The sequence below is a fragment of the Amblyomma americanum genome, chromosome 3 (assembly GCF_052857255.1).
Source record: "Amblyomma americanum isolate KBUSLIRL-KWMA chromosome 3, ASM5285725v1, whole genome shotgun sequence".
Lineage (NCBI taxonomy): Eukaryota > Metazoa > Arthropoda > Arachnida > Ixodida > Ixodidae > Amblyomma > Amblyomma americanum.
In genome coordinates this window covers 20,093,858-20,118,806 of record NC_135499.1, presented here as the reverse complement: position 1 = coordinate 20,118,806, position 24,949 = coordinate 20,093,858, and the positions used below count along the sequence as shown (strand labels likewise).

The following is a 24,949-nucleotide window of genomic DNA, read 5'->3' as shown; positions in this document are numbered from 1 at the left end:
TCTGCTTTACAGAGCTTGCAAGAAAACAGCAGTACACACTGCACAAGTTCTCACTTGACGTGGAATCAGGGACGGACTTATGAACGAAGAAAGGGGGGGGGGGGGGGTGAGGGACCAATTCCCCCTCCCTACAAGCAAGAAATCTGACATAGGAAAACCATGCAGAACCTCATGCTGAAAGCCCTTCAAATGAAACCCCCCAAGGTCCCCTCCCAAGAGTCACCATAAATTTGCCCCTGCAGGGAATGCTAAATATTTTTAATTTCTGTTAATAATTAGATAGTGGAATAACCTCGACCCTTCAATTACAAACATTCCAGCACTGAATAGCTTTATAACCCCCCTGAAAAATGAATTACTTGAACCTCAAAATAACCTTGTTTTTAACTATGCTTGGATGGCAATGTGCTAAATCACTGAACAGTTTAACGAGACCCTCGAATCTGCCAGTCTTGATGCCATAGGAAGCATAAGAAGGTTCTCGCACAGCTTCCGCCCTCACCATTGGATCACATTCCGAAGTGGCACTCATAGTAATACAAGACCTACTACAGCCGCCGCTATGGACGAGGGTGGCGCTGGTGAACAATGTCAACGTTCGGTTACACTACACGCAAATACCCCCAAAAGCAGAAAGGAGGCTGGCCAGCTGTCACCGCAGCTCAGTTGGCAGAGTAACGGACCTGAAATTCGGAGGTCGTGGGTTCGGATCCCACCAGCGGCACGTGGTTGTTTTTTCTTCTGCTTTCTTATCAATCACCTTAAACTTACACTATTAACCTCCAATTCATCAACACCACAAAGAAAAAAAATCCCCCTTGTTCCATAGTTCTGGTGACTGTTGGCTTCTGTCATGTATGCCGTAACATGCACCTCTTTCCATTCCCTTGTCTCCTTCATGTTGTACTGAGCAGTTTATAGACTCAACTTATACGACTACAATAGCATCAACTTTACAAAGTGCCTGAGGCTCACTACAAACCACGTTTCACCTACCAGGTGCTGAATGAAGCCGTAAATATGTTGTACTTTGTATTTATAGCTTTTTGGTTTATAGGGGGTTTAACATCCCAAAGCAACTATGGCTATGAGAGACGCCGTAGTGAAGGGCTCCGGAAATTTCGACCACCTGGGCTTCTTTTACGTGCACAGACATCGCACACTACACGGGCCTCTAGAATTTCGCCTCCATCGAAATTCAACTGCCACGGCGGGGATCGAACCCGCATCTTTCGGGCCAGCAGCCGAGCGCCATAACCACTCAGCCACCACGGCGGCTTTTATAGCTTTTTGTCACGCTTCTTATTCTGAAAAGTAGTTGCTAGTTTATATGCTCTGCTTATTATTTGCCGTGCCTGGCATTCTGAATTTATAATAGCCGATTTAGTTATCGACATCTACTGACTTCTTCAGTTTATTTCGCGCGTGCTGCATTAACTGTTCTTTTAGTGCTAAGATAGTGTTTTTTTTCCTCATGTTTGAGTCTTCCCTCGTATTTTTTGTACTCACCATTTTTACTTATCATGTGTCAGTTCCATAACAATGATTCAAGAGTTTGGCAGTATGCTTAAAAATTGTGCATATGTGTTCAACAACATGATTCTGGTGCCGTTACCTTTGTAGCCCAGTTCTATTACTTTTCATGACCATTCTGTTCGCATGCATATATTTTTGAGCAACCTCATACTGGCATCTGCTCATTCCCTGCAAATTCTTATAGCTTCATTTGAAGGTCGACATTTATTGACACCATACCATTTTGCATGGAGAAAAGATTGCCATGATTCCCCGTTTAGCCTTGGCTAACTGTTTTTGGACACTTCACAGATTTTTTAATAGCCTTTGGCTAAAATTTTAAGCAGTAGCTGCAAAATCTGCGCAAAACGTGAAGGTATACGCAACAGAAATAAAAGGCCAAATGTCAACTGACTTTTGTGTGAGAGAGACTCGCCAACAAGCTTTTCCTCACCTGAGTACAAAAACCCGCAAGCAAGAAAATTAAGTGACAATACTCGCCAAAATTTATTTCAAGCGTACGTACGTGTTTTGTCCCTACTTGTCTTGATAACACAATGGCAAGACCTATTTATTGTTTATACTTGCGAGTCAGTACCTGTGTTGTCTACTTCGCCCTGTCTGCACGAACCAGAGCCAAACGAGCGTATTCGCGTGGGAATGATGTGCGGGTTATCAACCCGCAAATGAGGAAACAGATCAGCTGGCCCCGTATTGGGAGAAGCAAGCTCTAACATATCGTAAGCACGAGAGGCTTCTCTGTTCAGCAGCTTTTGCCGCGTTATGCTTCCGTTCTACAACTGGGCCCATGACGTTGTTCAGTAAGCGAAAAGCAATTTAAGCCCCGCTACGGCGGAAACTTATCCTGTCAACCCGTTTCTGTAGCACACAGACAGCCGTGACAAAGTGATCATGGACCTTCGTATGACAGTCTCCCAGTAGTACGTCACACGTAATCCGACTACAGCAGACAAGCCGAGCAGTTGCAAAAGACATTTCCAAACTTGCGCACAGCAACCTTTCTACTACTACCAGGAATCTGCACCGTTGCTCACGACTTGGATCTGAACGTTCCCAAGAGCCACACGAATACCTCGAGCAAAGCATGCAAGGAAGGCACAGTTTACAACCAGTGAAACACATACTACTGTTAAACTGAGCACCTCGTAGCGTTCTCGCCTTAAGAAGCAGCCTACCTGCGAGTCTCAGCGGTGAGAGCCTCTAGCAGCGGAACTCCATACCATCCGACAGAACGGCTGTGCGCGAATCGCTCAACAGCGAAGCGTGGCCTGCAACTTTGGCGCGAAAGACCCTGTTACGTCGAAAATCACGTGCAACATCACATGCACCTCAAAGAAAACTGCTCATCCCCTGATGATTTAATCGTAGTAGAGCAAACAAAAATTATAATGTCAAGAATGTAACGAGACCAACTTATTTAAAAGAAGATAATTAACGTTCAAAATCTTTGCCAAAGCTGCACGATAGCAGTTATTGAACGTAGCCGATAGCCAACACTAGTTGCTTGGAGCCTTGGCTACATCCTCCATGCTTGGCTACACTACCTTGGTTTGCGATTTGCGGGGCGTATGATTGGTGATCCGACGCGGTCAGCAAGGTGATGAGTTATCAGTGCGGGCGAAGGTGTAGTGTTTGCCATATGCACGGCCCTCGGCCGTCGTTTTATTGGGCGTTTAGCGCATAATCTTGCTCAGCCATACTTATAGAAGCACCGCGAGGGAGCGTTGTCATGTCAGAAACCGGGCAGGATGAGAGCGCGAAAGAGGTAAGTGTGGCTGTGCCCGTGAATATTGCTTTTGCGTTTCGCAAACCTCTCGGAGTAGTGCATCTGGAATGACGCCTATTTTTCTGCCGCAGGATGCAATCTGCGAGATCAACATTACGGAGGTGGAGCGTCGCTGCTCGGGCACTGTCATGCCGCTGCAGGATGTTCACATAGCCTATCAGGTGGAATCGGTGTAAGTGTCATCGATGTCGGTCGGGCCTTGTCTCTTGATCGCTACGTGCGCCTCTCCTGTTTCCGGAGTGGCATAGATCGGCTGCCTACATAATGCCAAAATCAGATTTGAGCTGAAGCAATAGGCTGCATATTTAAGCGAAAATAGCGCAAAAGACGAGGCAAGGAAAGGAAACAACAGGACCAGCGCTTACACAACTGAAGGTTTATTCACAGGAAGCAAGGAATATAAAGAGCGCAAACAAACAAGATAACAACGCAAACAAACGTGTAGCTACGTGTAGCTTCACGTCATTTTAAGCGTATCATTAACAGCACTGGACTTTAATTAGAGCAGCCAGGAATATCGCCAGGCTGATATTCTCGCGACACTCTCCTAGGGTGACGTGAGAACAATATTTCTGCTTTTTCACAGCGTCTGATTCTCCGAGACAGTACAGTTTAGTATTAGTGACCTGACCTCCGCAGATGGAGCTCCTATTTCTTTACCATCCTGGCCCTGCACATACCTTAGTAGTACTGTGTGAAAATAAATTGTTAGCTCTTTTTGTGGACTTCCTCGGCTACGGAGAAATCAGGAGTGTGAAAATGCACATGGCTTGGCCGATGCAACCTTGGCTGGTAAGGTTGGTGCCCAAGTGCAGTGTCACCCTAAGTTCCTTCCCTTATGGGCCGCCGTGCGGCTACTCCGAAATAGTGCCTGTTTAGTGCACCCGCGCTTTGTGCGCATTGTTTCTTATCGCCATTTTCTCATTTTTGCTATGAATGCGCTTGAAGCGAAATACACTTGGTTCTACTTTCCGCACCTTTTTTACATCTTAGTTTGGTACCATCCAGTGTGCAACCAAGTGTCTAGATCCCCCTTCATTCCTAGTCCCATACACATACAAAAGAACGTGCTGTAAGGCTACGCATCATTTAGCAACCTCCCACATGAAGACTGAGGCTGTCTCAAACTGTTGCTGAGGTACATCTCCATTTGGCCAGTAATCAAGCATTTGTAAATTTTATTTTGATAAGAATTTCTGTCACTGCAAAAAGGCACAGGAAGTTTAATATACCAAAATACCTGGCATTAAGAGCAAAATATCACAGTGTTTTGCAGCCAGTCAGTAGTAATAAGTGCTCGTAGAACCAACAGAATTTCCTGCTTATCGGAAGCAGAAAATTAATGCACCAAGTACACCTGCTTGGCCTACATATAGCCGCGAAAAGAAATTCTGCTTTAAAAAAAAGCAGGTGACACGGCAACCACTTTAGCTCAGTTGGCAGATTTTTGCATGTGACCTGCAGAAGTCAAATCAAACTTTTATTCCAACTTTGGGGATGCTGAGGGTCGTGGACACCGAGAATCTCACCAAGGTCATCTAATTGTCTTTTTTACCTTATATTTAATTATCACCTACACAAAACGATGATGCAGTTAATTTTCCTGTCTAACACCACCTCAAGACGTCCCGCAGGGGCATCTGCAGCATGCAGATGTTGGTGAGTTGCGACACCATGGGTTCCTGAGCATCCGCAGGCACATCCCCGCAGGGGGATGATGATGAGCAGTGCGTCACCACGGACCCGAGCACCCACGCTTAGCCGTTCGTGGCATCGTCGTGTCCGGGAAGAAGGGGATCCTGGTGGTTGAGCCGATGCCAAGCGTTTGGACCTTTAAGGCCCCTCGGCAGAGGCAACACACCACTTTGGCCCCCGCTTCCTGTAGATGGCGTTTCTGGTCTGACCCGACCGGGGGAAATCGGCAGTCGCCTTTTCCTATCCTTCCTTCTGTTTTTCACTTTCCTATCATCTTTCTTGCAACTCTCCTGTCTCCTCTTCTCATCCTTAGTTTTTCACTTTTCATTGGGAGCTAGGGTTAACCTTGTGTGGCGAACCACTCTGAGTTACACCATATTTGGTTATACCATATACGTGCCTGTAATGGCCGCAGGTTTTTTTTCCAAGATTTGGAGTCAAAATTGGGGTGCGGCCATTACACGAAGAAAAGGACAACAAAAATATTTGCCGTGGTACTTGCCCTTTCTTTCTTTTTTTTTTATGGGTGTTTAACATCTCAAAGCGACTCAGGCTATGAGGGACGCCGCAGTCAAGGGCTCCGGAAATTTGGACAACCTGGGTTCTTTAACGTGCGCTGACATCGCACAGTACACGGGCCTCTAGAATTTCGCCTCCATCGAAATTCATCCGCCGTGGCCGGGATCGAACCCGCGTCTTTCAGGTCTGCAGCCGAGCACCATTACCACTGAGCCACCGCGGTGGAAAAAAAAACAATGTTTGTTACTTTCACGAGCTTGCAAGAACGTTAACACTTGTCCTCCTCCTCCGAGCTCATCGGGGCCTCGAACGCATCCCTGTCCCAGATCAGGTCACCCTCTGCTCCATCGAGAATTTTGGAGATTCCCATGACTTTAAAGCATTTCTCCGCAGTCTTGAAGCGAACTGTGGTCCACCCTGGTTTCGAGGATCCAGCCGTACACATTGAAAAGGAATGCCTCCTTCAGATGAGGGTCCCAAACTGAGCATGCATATTCTAGCTTGGGCCTTATAGGGGTTTTGTAAGCAAGGGTTTTTTTGGAAGGGGAGCAGAATTTAAGATTTCACCTTAGAAAGCCGAGAGTGCGGTTAGCCTCGTTAGATATTTTCGCTATGCGAGAGGACCATGAAAGATTCTGGGCTAAAATAAGACCTAGATATTTATAAGATGTCACAGAGGATATTGCTGTGCTACTAAAAAAATATGTGGGCACTACGTCAGAACGGCGGCGGTGAAAAGTAATTAATGACGTTTTTAAGACATTAACCAAGTTTTAGACAATTTTTCTACAGTTTGTAAGTCGCGTTGAAGAATGAGGGCATCTGAACAATCGTTAATCGGTCGGTATATAACACAATCATCAGCAAACAGACGGATGTTAGAAGATATATTGTTAGGGAGGTCATTGACGTAGATTAAGAAGAGCAGTGGGCCGAGAACGAAACCCTGATGCACACCAGAAATCACAGGAGACAGCGGAGAGGAATGGTTATTTGCAAAAACGAACTGATGACGGCCGATTAAAAAACTGCGTAGCCAGTTATAGACTAGGGGATGAAGATTTAGGCATGAAAGTTTCAAGAAAAGTCGATTATGAGGAACCTTGTCAAAAGCTTTCTCGAAGTCTAAAAACAGTGAATCTACAGGTATGTTGAAGTCTAGGTGGGAGCTGATGTCGTTGATGAATAATGCAAGTTGTGTATCGCAAGATAAATTCTTAAGGAAGACATGCTGACCTGAATGCTGACCTTCAGTTCTCAGTGCCACATGAACTCTGTGTTGCTGATTTGTAGTTTGTCTGGTTGGTTTTTGTTTTTGTTCTCTTTTCTCATATTTTTTTCTTTTTCTCAAGCTTTCCATGGAGTTGCACAATTGCTGAAATCGGTAATTCTCAGTGCAGTGAGCCATATGTAGTGCTATAACCCATGAACGTATTTCCATTTCTTGTCATCTGTGTTATACTATGTCATGTTCCCTCAGGGCCAGCTTTTTAAAGAGAGTTTGGTGATTGAGGCGGTCAAACGACTTTGAAATGTCAGTGTAAATTCCGATGCACAACTATTTAAGTTCAAAGGCTTTGAGGATAACTTTGAGTCAGCAATGCTGTTTCCATAGATTTGTCATAAAGAAAGCCATGCTGTGACAGGCTCACGAGATGAAATTTCTTACACATGCTTGATTTATGAATCATTTTTTGCAAACGTTTCGAAAATATAGGCAACATAGAAATTGGCCTGTGGTTATATAAATCATTTCTATCTCCACTTTTAAATAAAACTCGGCTTAGGGAAGCAACCCGTCGATAACACAAGATTGTAAATGTGAGCAAGTAGTGGGGCAGTAGCATCAAGCGCATATTTTACCGGTTCAGTTTGAATGTCATCAATGTCCCATGTCTTGTTGTTCTTTAAAGATGTGTGTATATGTATATATCTATCGCTCCAACTTTTAATTCATCTGCAGGCTCTAGATATATGCTGTGTGGATTTCTCATTATTCCACATGTTGTAGGCAAAGCGCACTGCACTTGACTGGCGACATCCTTAAAGAATTTATTGAATTTATTAGCAAGATCTATACCTTGTATATGACAGCCTTCCAGAATAAGGTCATTTACAACCAAAGGCGCCTACAGACGACACAGCAACCCATTCATCTTCCTCCAAACATCACCACTTCCCTTGCAGCAGTCACTAAGAAACTGGTTATGTAAATACGTTTTCTTCTCATTCCTCAGAAGTGAGTTGAGCTTGTTGCAGTACTGCTTTAATTTTTTCAAGTCATGGATTGACTTGGTGCTCAGGAATTTTTCGTATAATTGGATTTTACGCTTCATCTGTTTCAAGGATTCATGGCTGATCCATGGTTTGTGACTTTTGGTGCTATTCCTTTTGATGTGTCTTCTTCAGGGAAATGTGCATGGTAAATGCTCTTGAATATACGAATAAATGCTTTGTAGGCAGCGTCTGACCATGTTCCACTGTTCTTCCCTGAGGCTACTAAGAAAGGCTTCCAAGTTTCTAGGCGTGATACTCTGATGTGACCTTTCTTCACTCTGACGCATTGGTTTTAAGACACTTTTCAAAAGGAAAAAAATAGGAAAATGATCACTTATATCCGAGCGCAATGCACCTGATAAAGTATCGTCTACATTTGTATCTGTAATGAAGATATTAGTGAGCATCGCCTTGCATGCGGCAACACGGGTGGGCATGTCTGCGATTGAGTGTCTGGGCGCGTCTGTGGGCGGGGCGAGTCTATGATGTAAGTTTGCATGATATTGCATAATTTTTACTGCAGTATAATTGGCCATTCTCTTTTTTCATAGATGGCAGGGAGCCCTCATACCACTCCTGGTGCAGTGGTTTAGACGACACACCACTGCCTGTGATGGCAGGTGCTGCCATTGATGGGGCTTGTTAGACCCAGGTTGCTCTTCCCGAGTAACCTCTCATCATTAACCAGTAATTTAATTGCCACCTGCTACGGTGGGAACTTGCTCCAGGTGGTTGGCACCCAGCTCTTCCAGGTTGCGGAGGGACAGACGAACAGCTTTTCGGCAGGGTGGAAGCGCTTGTACTAGTGTACTAAAAAATGTGGAGAAGGCACTTAAAATCCACCTGAAGAGTTTGATGCGATAGCTTAAGGAGTTAATACCCATCTACGTAGGACCGGTCATTTTCTACTTAACATTCATAGATAACTGGTAGTCCTCATACATCTTCTGGCTCAGTGGCACAGCGGTTAAGCAATGCGCCACTGCCCTGCAATGGTAGGCACTGCCACCGGTGGGGCTCAAGTTGCTTTTGCCGAGCAACCTGTTGTGACCAATCATTATTTTAACTGCCACTTGCCATGGTGCACCATTTGCTGACAATCTAGTGAGCAGGTTGGGTTGATGCCACAAGGTTAAGGGACTTGGGTGGCCCACCTGCCTCCTGGGTTGGTTCTCTGGGGCTTTTTCGTGGTTTTTTCGCTCATGGTCGCCGATGCTGATGACGCCAGATTTTCTGTTACGCGAGCTCCTTAACGCTATTGCGTTATTAACTGTTTTTAGTGTGCTAGCACTGGCATCGGTTATTTCTTTCCCTGCCTTGTATATCACTCTGCATTTGTAAAACTGGGGATCCAACACTGTGACCCACCCTTTGTCTTAATTCCTTCATTCGTTGCACTGCTAATGACTGTAGCCGCCTTCATCACCACCAATACTGATACTCAGTTTCACGAACGTCAATGCCAATTTTATATGCCCCTCCTTTCGGTACTCCTTACAAACCATGAGGGAGTATAAATGAATAAATTGCTAGAGATTTACAGGGAAATGCATCATTTTACCCTCTGTTTGTGCCCCAACCACAATCTTTTGTTGCGAGTCTGCCAGATCGTTCTGTGGCCACTGATCCTCTGAGTGTGCTTGTCCCCCCTTTCCTCACCACAGCATCCGGGAGCCCAGGAAGACCCCTTATATTGTATGGCGGCGGTACCGGGACTTCGAGTATCTGCATAGTCACCTGCAAGACACGTACCGCTTCGTCATTATTCCTCCCTTGCCTGAAAAGAAGGTACTTGTCTGTGAATTCATTCATTGCTGAGCTGTATGCTTTTACCCTACAACAAGAGCCTCATAGTACAACTGTAAAAACTTGTTACTCAGACTTCTGGGGACTGGAAGAAACATCCAAAGGCCAAATTATCAAATGACCCCCAAAAAAAGCTGTCAGAGACCATTTACATCATTTTTTCAGATATACTTCATAAGAGGATTACATCATCATCATCATCAGCCTGACTACACCCACTGCAGGGCAAAGGCCTTTCCCATGTCTCTCCAATTAACCCTGTCCTTTGGAATGCAGTGATCCATAGAGGTAGAGCATCCACCTCGCGTGCAAGAGGACCAAGGTTCAAATCCCGGTGCCGCGCAATTCTCCATCAGGTTTGGAAAAAAAAAAAACGCTGGTTAACAGAATTGTGTAACCAGGCCTGGGGTGCGGCCTTATCTCGGTGACCAGAACCAACGACGCACTCCCTCACCAGAGGATTTGGCCACAACCTTCTATGACCACACCAATTAACACAATTACAAAACTGCTTTAACGCTAAATTTGAGCACACCTCTTTAGATGTTTCTTTTTGCATCAGTGCTATCTATTATATAAAGAGTAAAAGTGTTAAGTACAAGAACGGTGCAGCAGAAGGCACTACTATGGCTTAGTTGGGAGCTATGGAGCTCACACCGAATGCAGCCTTCGACTCTGCTTTCTTCTTCATGCTTCTACTGTACCCTCCTCCGCCGCTGGCTTTGCTCTTGCGCTGCGCTCTGCGTTCGTTCTCTTATAATCTTTCAATGCGCTCGTACACACGATGACGCTGTGGCCGAGGCACACCGCTCAACACACGAAAGGCACCTAAGAGCTGTGCTCTAAAACTGGGCAGCCGATGTCTGCTTTTAAGATGACAGCTGCTCAGCATGATTATTGTCTAAGTTCCATCAGATGCTTTACTACATGCACTTGCCTTTTATAAAAAAACTGTGCAGTCAGTGTCATCTTTTGAGATGAGAACCGCACAGCAGTGGCGATGTGTCCCAGTTCCATCAGATGCTTTACTGCATGCACTCGGCTTTGATAAAAAACTTTGCAGTCAGTCTCATCTCTCGAGATGAGAACTGCACAGCAGTGACAATATGTCACAGTTCCATCACATGTTTTACTGCATGCACTCGGCTTTGATAGAAAACTTGGCAGTCTGTGTCATCTTTTGAGATGAGAACTGCACAGCAGTGACGATATGTCCCAGTTCCATCAGATGCTTTACTGCATGCTCTTTGCTTTGATAAAAAACTGTGCATTCAGTGTCATCTTTCGAGATGAGAACTGCATTGCAGTGATGATATGTCACAGTTTCATCATATGCTTTACTGCATGCACTCTGTCTTAATAAAAAAGGTGCTGTGCTTTGTGGGGTTTAATTCGGGGAGATAAATACGTTCTCTCCGCTTAACCGCGGCTGACCTAGTTCAAGGCCGCCCGGACACCACCCCATGATCGCGTACGCTACCGAGCACACGCCATCATGATAATGTTCGCCCGCGCTAGGGCAAGGGATGTATACTTCATGGCCGGACGGGACGAGATACGGGGGCCAGTCTTCCCTCCGCTTCCTCGCCCCTCTGGCGAAGAGTGGAGCCACGAGCGACACGTCCGCTCGCGTCGACAATCCTAGCCTAACCGCCTTCTCTTGCGCTGCGACGCTGGAGCCCTCTCTCAGTAGTTAAGGTAACTAACAAGGGAATGTGCCCCTCCTCGAGGCGAGGCTGCTTCTGCACAGTGCATCGCGGGAATGCCTACACAGGGTACTGCAGGGCAGATCCCCACAGGTTTTAACATACTTAAACTGAGTTGACGTGCGAAAGCATGTGTTTGGCCTGGTTGGCTCTTGGTTTTGCTTTGCTGGGTCATCTCCATGTCTGGCGACAATATTAGACATCAGTTAAGCTCTGATCGAGGTTAAGCTGATCTGGTCTGTTCACGCCGCAGATGGAAGTTGATGAAGTCTACAATATGCAATGCACAACATGAAAGTGTGTTGCAGTTTAACGCAAGGCATGATCGGCTGCGACGCTAGCATAGTGCTCTTGTGCAGTGGCCACCGGAGCTTATTTGTTCGGGCCAGTGTGGGTTCAAAACCCAGTCGTGGCAATATTTATTTCATTTCTGCACCTTCAAGATCCTGCAAGCCCCAAGATTCTTGATCCCATTAGGTAGTGCTTTCACTCTAAAACTGGGCAGTTGGCGTCTTCTTTTGAGACTTGGAACACACAAGGCCGTTACATGAAAAGAAGATAGAATGCATTGAAGCTTTGCCACTGTTATTAAAGCTGTGTTGACTTTCTGCAGTAATGGCCATCGGAAAATTGCGGTGCCGACCAACATGCAGTTCCTAATATATCTGTGAAGTGTGAGGCCTATATGTGGGAACTCTAACAGCTCTAATTGCGACTGCATTGTTCTGCAGCTGTTGCTTTTAAGCGATGACTCCATGGCACTAGCTAGGAATATGATGGATGGATGGATGGAAGATAAGTGTCCCCTTTGAAGTGGAGTGGTGGCAGTTGCCATCATGCTCGGCTTCTTTACTTTTATTTAACTGTTATACATTCGTCGTTTTCTTTAAATATGTTTTCAGTCCTACACTTCTAGCCTTGAGTCACCTCTCTGCTTGTGAGCCACCAATCTTCCAGTCACTTTTTGCTAACTTCCACCCCAGATTTCTTTACATGACAGTTATCTCTAAACCCAGGGCCTCGAGGAGAGTGACTGTGCCTGCATTGACATCCGGATGATACCACCACATTCCACAATAAAGTGGTGAATTGTTTTTACAGATTTACCACTCACAGCACGTGTCATCTTCTTCGTTAAATTTCTTTTTTAAGCTGCACATTCTAAGACGCCATGATGTAGTTTCAAAGAGTAGGGCACTGCCTCTTGAGTTATCATAGAACGATTCCTTTCTAATCTGCTTTTTACAGTATCCATATAGTTCTACACTATGCTTCTTTTTCATTGAATTAATGCAGGTTTTACCTTCTGCGTTTTTTTACCTGTTATTTGTAGTTAAAGACAGTTAATGTCTCCCTCCTTGTTTCCTGCATACTTATTGGTTAGTTTCCTAGTCTTTTTCTACCACTACCATTTGCCGATTTTGGGTCTGCGCTCCTATTATAGGCACTTTGTTCAAGATTTCTCTAGGATCGCTGAACCGTTGAGCTCACTGACTCGCGACAACACGCCCTTCCTTTGGGAAGTGACTAAGAGGCCGCATTTGTAGAGCTTCGCAGCCGTCTACAAAGAACTCCGATTCCATTTCGATGAACACGCTGCCACGGACATCCACACTGATGCCAGCAATGTTGGCCTTGGTGCGGTACTGATCCAGTGGCAAGGCGGTGCAGAACGGGTCATCAGTTATGCCACTCGAACACTTAGGAGCTCCGAGACCAATTATTTTGCGATGGAGAAGGAATGTCTTACAGTTATATGGGCCATCAGCAAGTTCCGACCGTACCTCTACAAGTGACCCTTCGTGTGGTCAGCGACCACCACTCCTTATTCTGGCTGGCGAGCCTCGAAGACCCCTCAGAACGCTTGGCTAGATGGAGCTTACGCTTGCAAGAATAGAACTTAACAGTCATCTTCAAGTTGGGCCATAAGCATCCGGATGCAGACTGTTTGTTGTGCGTGCCCATCGCACAATAGATACTGAAGAAACCAGCGATGATTTTCTTTTCGTGTGTGTTGTAGTACCACCCAAATGGCGCAGCTTCAGAGGGCGGACTCGGAGTTCACCCCACTCATCAATTACCTTGAAGGCATTGACGCTCGCATTCTTCATGTTTTACTTTGTGGGCTCCACACCTTCACTTTATGATCTGGTGTTCTCTACAAGCGCAACTTTGCCAACAACAAAAAAGCGTTCCTACTTGCCGTACCATCACATTTGCAGCCTGAGATCTTGAATTCCTATCATGATGCACCATCATGCAGCCATCTTGGAGTGAGCTGTACACTTGTGTGGATTAGACAAAACTATTATTGGCCCAGGTTACTCCCATTGGTGCGGCCCTAAATAAAAACATGCCGTGACAGGCAACGTTGGAAGTTTCCTCCATTGAAACCAGTCGGATTTCTTCGCCCCGTCAATCCACTGAAGACCCATTTTCACCAAGTGGGCATGTACCTCCTTGGCCCTTTTTCGAAGTCTTCGTCTGGAAAGCGTTGGATAGTCGTTGCGACCGACCACCTGACTACGTACGCTGAGACCACATCCCTTGTCAAAGGCACTCCTGCTGAAGTTGCACGGTTCTTTGTTGCGACATGGAGCCTCCGCCGTTGTTACTGACAAAAAGTATGGTGGAGCTGCCATAAAAAAAACGCAAACCAACAAGCTCCTGCCTGTGCCACTACGTATAACAGGCTTACTGACAGGGGGACTGCTTTCATGGCCCGCTTAACCCAGTCCGTGATGACTCCGATGCACACCAGCCATCGACGTGCTATGGTGTATCACCCGCAGACAGACGGGTTGGTGCCCGCAGGGGGGCATCTGCTTCATGCAGATGTTGGTGAGTGACAACACCACAGGTTCCTAAGCATCCGCGGGGACATCCCTGCAGGAGGATGATGGTGAGCAGTGCGTCACCACAGACCCGAGCACCCGCACTTTGCCGTGCGTGGCATCGCCGTCTCCAAGGAAAAGGCGATCCTGGTGGTTGAGCCGATGCCGAGAGTTTGGACCTTTAAGGCTGAGACCACATCCCTTGTCAAAGGCACTCCTGCTGAAGTTGCACGGTTCTTTGTTGCGACATGGAGCCTCCGCCGTTGTTACTGACAAAAAGTATGGTGGAGCTGCCATAAAAAAAACGCAAACCAACAAGCTCCTGCCTGTGCCACTACGTATAACAGGCTTACTGACAGGGGGACTGCTTTCATGGCCCGCTTAACCCAGTCCGTGATGACTCCGATGCACACCAGCCATCGACGTGCTATGGTGTATCACCCGCAGACAGACGGGTTGGTGCCCGCAGGGGGGCATCTGCTTCATGCAGATGTTGGTGAGTGACAACACCACAGGTTCCTAAGCATCCGCGGGGACATCCCTGCAGGAGGATGATGGTGAGCAGTGCGTCACCACAGACCCGAGCACCCGCACTTTGCCGTGCGTGGCATCGCCGTCTCCAAGGAAAAGGCGATCCTGGTGGTTGAGCCGATGCCGAGAGTTTGGACCTTTAAGGCTGCTCGGTGGAGGCAACACACCACTTTGGCCCCAACTTCCTGTAGACGGCACCTCCTGCCTGACCCGACCGGGGGAAATCGACAGTTGCCTTTTCCTGTTCTCCCCTCCATCTTTCACCTTCCTATCTCTTTTTCACAACTCTCCTATCTCTTACTCACTTCTTGTTTTTTCCTTTTTTTCCGGCGGCAAGGGTTAACCTTATGTGGCCAACCACTCTGAGTTGCATCATATTTGGTTATAGTCGGGGTATACAGCTTGTGAGGGCAGGACTTGCTTGAAAGTACCTGCCCTGTCCCCTCATTGAGCTCCATGGTAGGTGGCTGGCACTGTAGCCAAAAAACACACATATTCACATAGTCTATGGCTAACTCTCTCCGCCCTCTCAAGAGAGGGCGGACTGATGCAACTCAGAAGTTCATGCAGAAAAAAGAGCAAAGTTTCCCTAAATTTCATGTAATACATAGTGAACAAACAGAGAAATCTGCTAGAATAATCTTCCCATTCATTGTAGAAAAATGCCTGATGGGTGTCTTGGGCTTAGGCTACAAGGTTGCAAATATGGCCAGTGGAGACCTCTTGCTCGAACTTCGAGATAACGTCCAACACACAAAACTTTCCAACATTGTGTCCATGGGTGACATACCTGTCTCCATCACTGCCCATCGATCCCTCAACACGGTCAGTGGTGTAATTTCAAGGTATGATTTCCTCTACCCCACTGAACAAGAAATCAAAGAAGGGCCTGCTGAACAAAACATTGATGTTCACAGGATCAAAATAAAAAAAGAGGGCAAAGAAATCCCGACAAAACACATAGTCCGGACATTTGCCCACAGTACCCTCCCAGACTCATTTGAGGTGAGTTATCTCAAAGTAAATGTGAGACCCTACATTCCTAACCCTCAACGATGCTTTAACTGCCAGAGGTTCAGCCACGGTTCACAGAGTTACCGCAGTCGCAAAACTTGCGTGATGTGTGCTTCTAACAGTCACTCTTCTGATGAATGTGACGGCGCCCCAGGCTGAGCAAACTGTGAAGGAGACCATGCTCCATACTCCAGAGCGTGTCCGTCCTGGAAGGACGAAAAAGAAATAATGACACTGAAAACTACTGAAACATTTCTTTCAAAGAACCAAGAAGGCGATGCGCTCAACCAAACACATTCTCCTTCTCCGCGAAAACAAACTTCGCCAATCCGGTGCGTGGGCGTAGCGCACCCCACCAGGCTTCGGCACCTGCCCAGGCCACTCGCAGTGAGCCTCTGGCGGGGCCATCTGCGCCCCCAGGTGGAGTAGCTAACACTACTCTGCCAAACCAAAAGGAAGCCTCGCAGACCTTCGAGTCGGTGGCCCTCGCGACCTCATCCCAAAGGTCAAGGTTGTGGGGTTTTTAATAGGGGAGATAAATACGTTCTTCCCACTTAATCGCGGCTCGCTGAGTTCGAAACCGCCAGAACCCCAACCCATGGTCGCGTACGCTACCGAGCACACGCTGACCACGGCGGGCCTTGCTCTGAGGGAACAAAGGAACGACACTCTGGCTGACACAGACAGGCATTTATTGCTACAACAACAATAACGCCAGCTAGCAACAAAATACGCTAATGAATCGAGGTCGTCCAACTCACAAGCAAGGTTACGAGCGAATGTTCGCCCACGATAGGGCAGGGGATACTCCCTTAAGTGCCTTAAGTGCCAGTGAAACAAGGGGAAGCGACATAGACTTCTGCCTCGGGAACTTCCAGACTACTACTACTACCATCAACAAGAAACACCGTTGATCTCAAGCCGGTGAGAGCTGTCAGGAACTAGGGCTCTCCGCACCACCACTGTATTGCTCCCCGTGTCCCGTAAAACACGTACGGGCAGGCCTCGGAGCTCTCCCTTTAGTACAGGCATATGTTGGGCGTCTGCAGGCTTTTTCCGGACAAGTCCGACCACCACTTTGTCCTCAGCTGGTTCAAGCCTACCTGCTGTTGTGGACACCGTTTCAGACACAACACTATCTGGTTGGACACAACAGGTTCATTGCTTCTCGTTTTTGTGCTTCCTTGAGCAGGAACTTGCATCATACCCTGTTTTTCGGCAATAAACGCAATAAAGCTGTTTTGGCTTAGAGCGACAGTCGGCAGCCTTATGTCCCGGTCGGTTACAACTAAGGCACCTTCCTGACTGTCTACTTGATAGTAAATCCTTCTCTCTCGGAATGCCCACCTGGAACGATTCTTTGAACGAAGACAAGTTTCTTTGCCACTGGGCCTCTAGAAAGTTGTCTGCTGCCTCAGCCATTTTGTCCAGTCTCTTGCACTCTCTTTTTTGAAGGAAAATCGCCAGACAACCATGACAGTTCCTCATGAACTGTTCGGCCACCACCAAGTCACGTACCACCATTGCACTTTGTGGCCGTTCCCGACATCTCGACCCATCAATCGAAAAGACTGAGCAAGTGTGCTGTGTATTGCTTGCCTGTTTCTTTATCAAGTGGCTTACCTTCACGAAACCTTTCGCCAAAACCCTCTGCTGTAAACCGAAAATGTTGGAGCAGTGCTAGTTTTGCCTTATCATAATCCATTGAATTTGTGGGAGACAATCGACCGAACACACGGAAAGCTTCCCCAGTCAAAGACCCACTCAGTGCTGTAGCCCATTTTTCCTTGGGCCAGCTGTGCCCTTCTGCGATGCGCTCAAAATGTTTGAGGTATGCATCCAAATCATCCCTGCGATCGTCGAAAGGTGTGATCAATGTGTTTGGGCTAACCGCTGCTGAGGACCCCGGTGCTCGTTCTCAATTACCCCCCTGCTTCTGCGAGTCTTAATTGGAGCTTTAATCTACGCTCTTCAGCTTCTGCTAGCAATTTTGCATGCTCGCGTTCGGCTTCCGCTTGCGCCTTTTCATGCTCGCGTTGAGCCTCACGTTCGGCTGCACGTGCTGCACGTTCCTTCTCTTGTTCAGCAGCCACCCACAGGCGCAGCTCGGCGCCTTTCAACCCCATGCGTTCACCCAACTCAGCCTAATCCCTTAGTGTTGCCATCGTTTCTTTTTAGGAACTTATGAAAGGGGGGAAAAAAACACGGCTTCGTCCTGTCGCGAATTGGTAATGCATCTCCGACTTCCCGAAGTGTAACACTATCGCGAAGTGTAATGCTATGGCGTGCACGTTCGAACAAAACAACAAAGAGATCAGAGAAAACAAAACGAAGCTGTAGTTATAATTTAAAGGAAAGGGGTCAATAAGAAACGGAAACGAAGACAAGACAAACACACACTCAAAACGCATGCAACACTACAGAATAAAGGAAAGTGTTCACCAGGTACTGAGCGTCCTAGGTGAAGTGGGGATGCCTTGCAGACAGGTTGGACGCAAGTGGATGCAGTGGGACATGTCGCTGGTGTTGCTTCAAAGGAAGTGGCGGAAGGGAGCCAGGTGGTAGTAGGAGCGGAGAGTACTGCAGGAAGACCGCAGTGGTCTCCCGTCAGCAGCCCCCGGAACTTAGCAGCAACAGGAAAAGCCTAGCCAGGTCCCATCGACGGCATCCCGAAACGCCGGAGGCTTAAAGCAGGCTATCCAAGGGTGCCTTTCGGCAGTACGGACCCTCAGGCCATCGGCTGCCACCTCCATGCTGGCAAGGAACACAGGAGGCTTGCGTCAGTGATCCAAGGGAGGTCCATGGCAGCACAGACCCAACGTCCGACGGCTGCCACCTCCACGCTTGAATAATCTGATCTCCGCTGCGCCGTCTCGGTTTTCTGACATGTCAGCTCTCTGCTCCTCGTGCTCACCTCGCTCTTCGTCGCCGTCGCCTCGCACACACCATTCGCACGCACACGCGCAAGGCTGGGCTGGCACGTGCAGCGCTCCACTGTCTGCTGCACCACTGTCAGCGCACCGCGTTCACAAATCCTCCGAGGATCTTTTGTGCACCTCACAATCAGTGACGATAATGCAAGCGTGTGGCTTTCAATGCGTTGTGTGCAGCCGTGAAGTGTCATATATGCCTCAAAGGATCCTCAAAAGCATGCAAGCAGCAGTCATGCTCTAACATATTCATTTGACACCACATGTGAGTGAAAAACTGCACGTGCATTTTTCTCCAAACGCTGCATTGTGCTTTCGATTATCACGTGTTTGTTGACTGACTACGCAGTAAGTATGATCGCAGACAACCATTGTGATTGACTCTTATGTGGCTGTTGCAATTTCTAGGTTTGTGAATTGCTTCATATGGGTTGTAAGCAGAAACAAATCAGGGTATGTTGTGCCCAGCTGCAGTCTGCCACCTGTCAGCTATAGTTGTTGGCAGAGTATTCACACACAATCTTGACAAACACGCATGAGATGGTTGAACGTTTTTCTCGCGAAAAACCCTGTCTTGCTTGCCGATGCCTCACATGCTGCATGCTTGATGACCTTGCTGGGAAACCTTTTTCTTTAAGCCCAATGAGAGGTGATGGTGCATACATATGGTCATCATCATCATCAGCCTGACTATACCCACTGCAGGGCAAAGGCTTCTCCAATGCAGGGTTCGCACAGCCCCTTGAAATCCTTGAATATCCTTGATATTGACAATATAAATTCAAGGGCCCTTGAAACTACTTGAATAACCGTGCACTCCTTGTAATCCTTGAAAATCCCGTGTGATTTGTTCCGCTATAGAAAATTAACAACGTACCTCCGCAAGTCACGCTTATTTTAAAGTCCCTTTCGCTTACGCATGTCCATGAAAATAAGCTTTGTTGACTAAAGGGCAACATCAGGAAGTTTCGGTTTTATATCCCGCAGCCCCTACGTCGTCTAGCAACTAATATGCATTGGAAATCAAATCCAATCTAATGCGAGGCATATCGCTCGGTTGGTTGGCGTATAGTGCCTAGAATATACTCTAGTGTGCCGTCCACCGAGCGTCTCCACCGTGGGACGGTGGCATAGGCAGTGATGCCTGCTGCCACGGGCCACCAGACGGCGATGCCTGTCGGCACCATGCTAAACCATGCGGCGTTCGACTCGCATTCGTTTGCGATGCGTTGATTGCTACAAGTCGATTGCTATGCGCAGTTCATTTCGCGCCTTGCTGCCGCTTTCCTTGCAGTATTTTCTTCTTGTGAATGTGTCTTATCTATGTGCTCGTCTGTCTAAAGAAACTTCAAACAGGTCGCGAAACCGCGATTTCCCAGACAGACGCGGAAAGAAACGGCTCGTCTCATTACCCAGCGCGTCCGCAGACCCCGAACATATCGCGGATTGGGACAAGAACATAAAAGAGGCAGATCGCCGGGCAAATGGGGAGACTCGCGTCGTGTCTCGCCTGAAGTCCGCGCATGTCTCAGCATGGTCCGGCACAGTCTCGTAGTGCAGCGCACCAAGCGGCTGATGGCGGCAGGCATCACTCTCGGTGCTACCACAACACCCGCGCTCAGCACACTAGAAAGTGCTCTTTTAGGCACTATAGTTGGGTCATCTGTCGGCCTCGTGCGCGCCATTTCAGTGAAGTTTGCATTTGCGTCGTGTGTCTACTTTGACAAGATGCCAGGCGGGAAGTGCAAGTTTCAGCCTGCGTGGCTGCAACATATGGACTATCGTCACTGGGTGAGACCGGAACCAAGCGATCCTTATCAAGCAAAGTGCACAATATGTCAGAAGACGGTCGGCATTGCAACGATGTGGGAATCTGCCTTGAAGAGCCACCAGAAAGGCGCGATGCACCGATCCAAAGCTGCAGCAGGTGAGGGCTGCTCATCCGTCACTAGTTTCATGCAAGCGGAAAATCTGACGTCCGAGGCTGCTTGTCATCGTGAAAGCATGGCAACTTCCTCTCGGGCTACGACACTTGACGAAGACTGCAGAAAGCATGACAGTAGATCCATTTCCCAGCTATTCCAAAAGATGTTTTCGTATAGCGAGGTCGCGAGAAGCTTCACTTGCTCTGAGAAAAAATGTGCGTACGTCGCTTGCCACGGTCTGCACCCATTTTTCACTTCGCAAGTGCAAAAAAGGGAGAAGTCTGACAATTTTTTTGTGCTTTTTGTCGAAACCTTGAATGAATACCTGCAAAGAAAACAACTTGATGTTCACGTCAGATTGTGGAACAACTGTGAGGTGACAACCAGCAGTTTCGTGATGCTCGTGGCTTCTGTGAATACCGAGCGCTTCACGAACCTTGCAAAGAGGCTCCTCAAGACAGTTTCAAGCTCTTTCGCTAAAAGAAGTCTTTGGAGAATCACTCTGAAAAACAGTCAAGAAAGGCTGCACAACCATTGCAACGTTTAGGGAAAAGTTCAGTTTCGCAAGTGCAAGCTGGTCCTTTAGAAAAGCACTGACGTTCTCATACGCTCTACATTTCGTCAAGGGTAGCCTATGGTCGCTCACTGCTTCGGTGTAGTGCCTCAAATGCTCCCACATAGCCAGGGCTCTCTCCAGTACTCGCACGTTCTCGACCCAACGGTGGGGTATGAAAGGAAGTGGAAACAGCTTGCTCCCTGTTTCTTCAACAAAATCTTCACGGCAGGCCAGTGCATCATGGAAGAGTGAGAATAAGCTCGACAGAAAGGTGTCAACTGGCCAGCTCGTCGCATGAATTCCTGCTTTGTAAGCATTCGAACAGCCAAAGAAAAAGAAGCGGAGATAACAGCTCTTGAAAGAGAAATTAATGCGAAAATAGGGCTCCTTTCCTAGGTCATGTCAGGTAATTATATTACGCAACACTCGTTGAATTCTGCCTTTTTGCATCCTTGAAATCCTCGAAATGACCTTGAATTTTCAGCCAAATATTGTGTATGAACCCTGCTCCCATGTCTCACCAATTAACCCAGTCCTTTGCCAGCTCCATCCACCGTATCCCCGCAAACTTCTGAATCTCATCCGCCCACATAACTTCCTGCCGTCCCCTGCTACGCTTGCCTTCTCTGGGAATCCACTCCATTACCCTTAAAGACTATTGTAATGCCTTCACATTATATGCCCTGCCCAAGCCCATTTCTTCCTCTTGATTTCGACTAGGATGTCATTAACCCATGTTTGTTCTCTTACCCACTCTGCCCGCTTCCGGTCTCTTAACGTTACACCTATCATTTTTCTTTTCATACCTCACTGCGTTGTCCATAACTTGAGCTGAACCCTTTTCGTTAGCCTCCACGTTTCTGCCCTATAGATGAGTACCGGTACAATACAGCTATCCTATACTTTTCTCTTGAGAGATATTTGTAAACTTCCATTCATGATCTCAGGGAACCTGCCATATGTGCGCCCCCCCATTCTTATTCTAGTTGTTTCCCTCTCATGATCCAGATTGGCTGTCACCCTAAGTAGACATATTCCTTTACCACTTCTTGCACCTCGCTGCCAATTGTCAACTGCTGTTCCCTTGGTAGACTGTTGAACATTACTTTGGTTTTATGCGTGTTAATTTTTAGACCCACAGTTCTGCTCTGCCTGTCGAACTCATTGATCGTGCTTTTCAGTTCATCCCCTGAGTGACTCAGCAAGGCGATGTCATCAGCGAATCGCAGGTTATAGGTATTACTATTCTATGTTAACTCTTATCCCCAACTGTTCCCAATTCAGGCCTCGGAATACGTCCTGTAAACAGGCGGTCAATAGCATTGGCGAAATCTTATCTCCTTGCCTGACGCCCTTCCTTATTGGATTTTATTGCTGACTTTATGCAGGACTATGGTAACTGTGAAGTTGCAATATATATCTTCCAATATTTTGACATAAGGCTCTTCTGCACCCTGATTCTGCAATGCCTCTATGACTGCTGAGGTTTACACTGAGTCGAATGCTTTCTCGTAATAAATGAAGGCTATATATAGGGGTTCGTTATATTCTGCGCATTTCTCTATCACCTGATTGGTAGTGTGGATATGATCTATTGTGGAATATCCTTTATGAAAGCCTGCCTGATCATCTGGTTGATTGAAGTCTAAGGTTGCCTGACTCTATTAGTGATTACTCTAGTAAATACCTTTTAGGCAACGGACAGTAAGCTGATCGGTCTGTAATTTTTAAAGTCCTTGGCGTCTCCTTTCTTATGAGTGAAGATAATGTTAGCATTCTTCCAAGCTTCTGGTACGGTCGAGGTCATAAGGCATTGCCTTTACAGGGTGGCTAGTTTTTCTAGCAGAATTTCTCTTCCGTCCTTCAATAGATCTGCTGTTACCTGATCTTCACCAGCTGCTTTTCCGCTTTGTATTGCTCCTAAGGCTCTCTTTACTTCCTCTTTTGTTACTGACGGGATGACGCATTGCTGTTCGCTACTCTCTCTCTCATTAACGTTGGGATTACACTGGCTACTCTATAGATTTGTGTGTAACTCTTAGGCTACTTTAACTATCTTATGCATATTGCTAACGACATTGCCCTCCTTGTCTCTTAACGTATACATCTGGTCTTTACCTATGCCTAGTTTCCTCTTCGCCGCTTTTAGGCTTCCTCCATTCTTTAAAGCATGCTAGATTCTCTCCATATTAAACTTCCTTATGTTGGCTACCTTGCGCTATTTATTAACTTCGATAGCTCTGCTAGTTCTGTTCTGTCTGTAGGGTTAGACATTCTCATGCTTTGGCGTTTCTTAATCAGATGTTTCGTCTCCCAAGGCAGCTTGCCACTATCTTGTCAAACATGCCTACCACCTTCTACGGCGCACTCCATAATGACAGCCGTGAGATTATCATTCGTTGTTCGAACAATAAGATCGTCTTCTTCATTTTAAGCCGAATTCCTGATGTGCAGTGTAATTTTGAATACCTCTACCTTCCCTCTTACCGCTAACTCGTTAATGGGTTTCCGTTTCACTAGATTCTTTCGTTCCCTCTTCAAGTCTAGGCTAATTCGAGACCTAACCATTCTGTGGTCGCTACACCACACCTTTCCGACGACCTCCACATCCTGCACAATGTCAGGGTAAGTGCACAGAATGAAGTCCATTTCATTTTTAGTCTCACCATTAGAGCTCTTCCAGGTCCACTTCCTGTTCTCTCGTTTGCGGAAGAAGGTATTCATGATCCGTAAATTATTTCTATATGTGAATTCTACTAATAACTCCCCTGCTATTCCTAGAACCTATCCCATAGTCACCTAACGCCTAATCGACAGCCTGCTTCTTGCCCATGTTCGCATTGAAGTCGCCCATCAGTACAGTGTGCTGTGATTTTACTTTGTTCATTGCTGATTCGACGTCTTCATAGAAGCTTCCAACGGTCTGGTCATCATGGCTGGACGTAGGTGCATGGGCCTACACCACCACCTTCAGCTTGTACCTCCTATTTAGCCTAATTACGATAGCTGATACCATTTTGGTAATACTATAGAACTCCTCTACATTGCCAGCTATATCCTGATTAATGAGGAATACACACCTACCCCCGTATTCACAAACCGACCTTTACCTTCCCTTTTGAGGTCCTCACCTTTGCGGCTCCTTTGCAGGTTTCAGAAACCAACCTTGCCCTTAAACTGCACCTTTAGCCGCCCTTTTTGCCTCGGAAAGGGCTCGTTCGCAAAGATAGCTCCTGGCCTACCTTTGGCAGCTCCTTTCGTCAATTCAGCATGGCAGCCAAGTATGATCTACGACCGCTTTTCCGATTTATCAAGTTCACGGAGTTAATGGAAGAAATCGATCAGGTGCCCCATCGTGCGAAGCCGGCACGGCGAGTGCTGGGGAATCGCCAGTACCCGATGGGGCTGTTCAACGACGAGCTTCTCACGAGGTACCGCTTTTCGAAGCCTGCCGTGTTGGAACTCTTGTCTGTGCTGCTGCTGCACCGCTGCCGTAACGGACGATGGCCGCCGCCCTTCGCTTTTATAGTGCGCGAACCTTCCAAGTTGTCACCGGCTACCCTGTCGATGTATCCTTGTCAGTGGTATCGTCTCTATCCGCCGTCATTGCAGCAACATTGTTTCTGGCACAGGTCGTTTCCTTAAGCCGAAGATATGCACAAACTAAAGCAGGAGATACATGTGCGAAAACATCATCGGCGCGCCGCACTGGTCGCCGCTTACGAACTGCCGCCTCACTGCAAGCAGGGACACCGAGCGGCAAGCATCGATGCACAGCTCGACTCAAGCTCCACCCACGGCCGGTGTCACGCTTTGAAGTTCGCTGCAGAAAAC

General features: G+C 47.2%; 2 protein-coding genes across 10 annotated transcripts in view; one reads left to right on the top strand and one right to left on the bottom strand.

The window, feature by feature from the left end:
- The window catches only part of LOC144124469 (telomere-associated protein RIF1-like), a 395,573-nt gene extending 392,665 nt beyond the window's left edge, over positions 1-2,908 (bottom strand). For 4 of the 7 annotated variants that reach the window (XM_077657148.1, XM_077657150.1, XM_077657155.1 and 1 more), the window contains exon 1: positions 2,712-2,908. The gene's annotated coding sequence lies outside the window, so the exon portion shown is untranslated. The remainder of the gene's footprint in view (positions 1-2,711) is intronic. The other 3 variants (XM_077657149.1, XM_077657154.1, XM_077657153.1) reach the window with 1 other exon arrangement.
- Positions 2,909-3,055: 147 nt separating this feature from the next.
- The window catches only part of LOC144124470 (sorting nexin-4-like), a 129,664-nt gene continuing 107,770 nt past the window's right edge, over positions 3,056-24,949 (top strand). For all 3 annotated transcript variants that reach the window (XR_013313191.1, XM_077657158.1, XM_077657157.1), the window contains exons 1-3: positions 3,056-3,301; positions 3,394-3,494; positions 9,478-9,601. Coding sequence is in view for 2 of the 3 variants with exons in the window: in XM_077657158.1 (XP_077513284.1) it covers positions 3,266-3,301; positions 3,394-3,494; positions 9,478-9,601 (261 nt within the window). In the remaining variant the exon portion in view is untranslated. The remainder of the gene's footprint in view (positions 3,302-3,393; positions 3,495-9,477; positions 9,602-24,949) is intronic.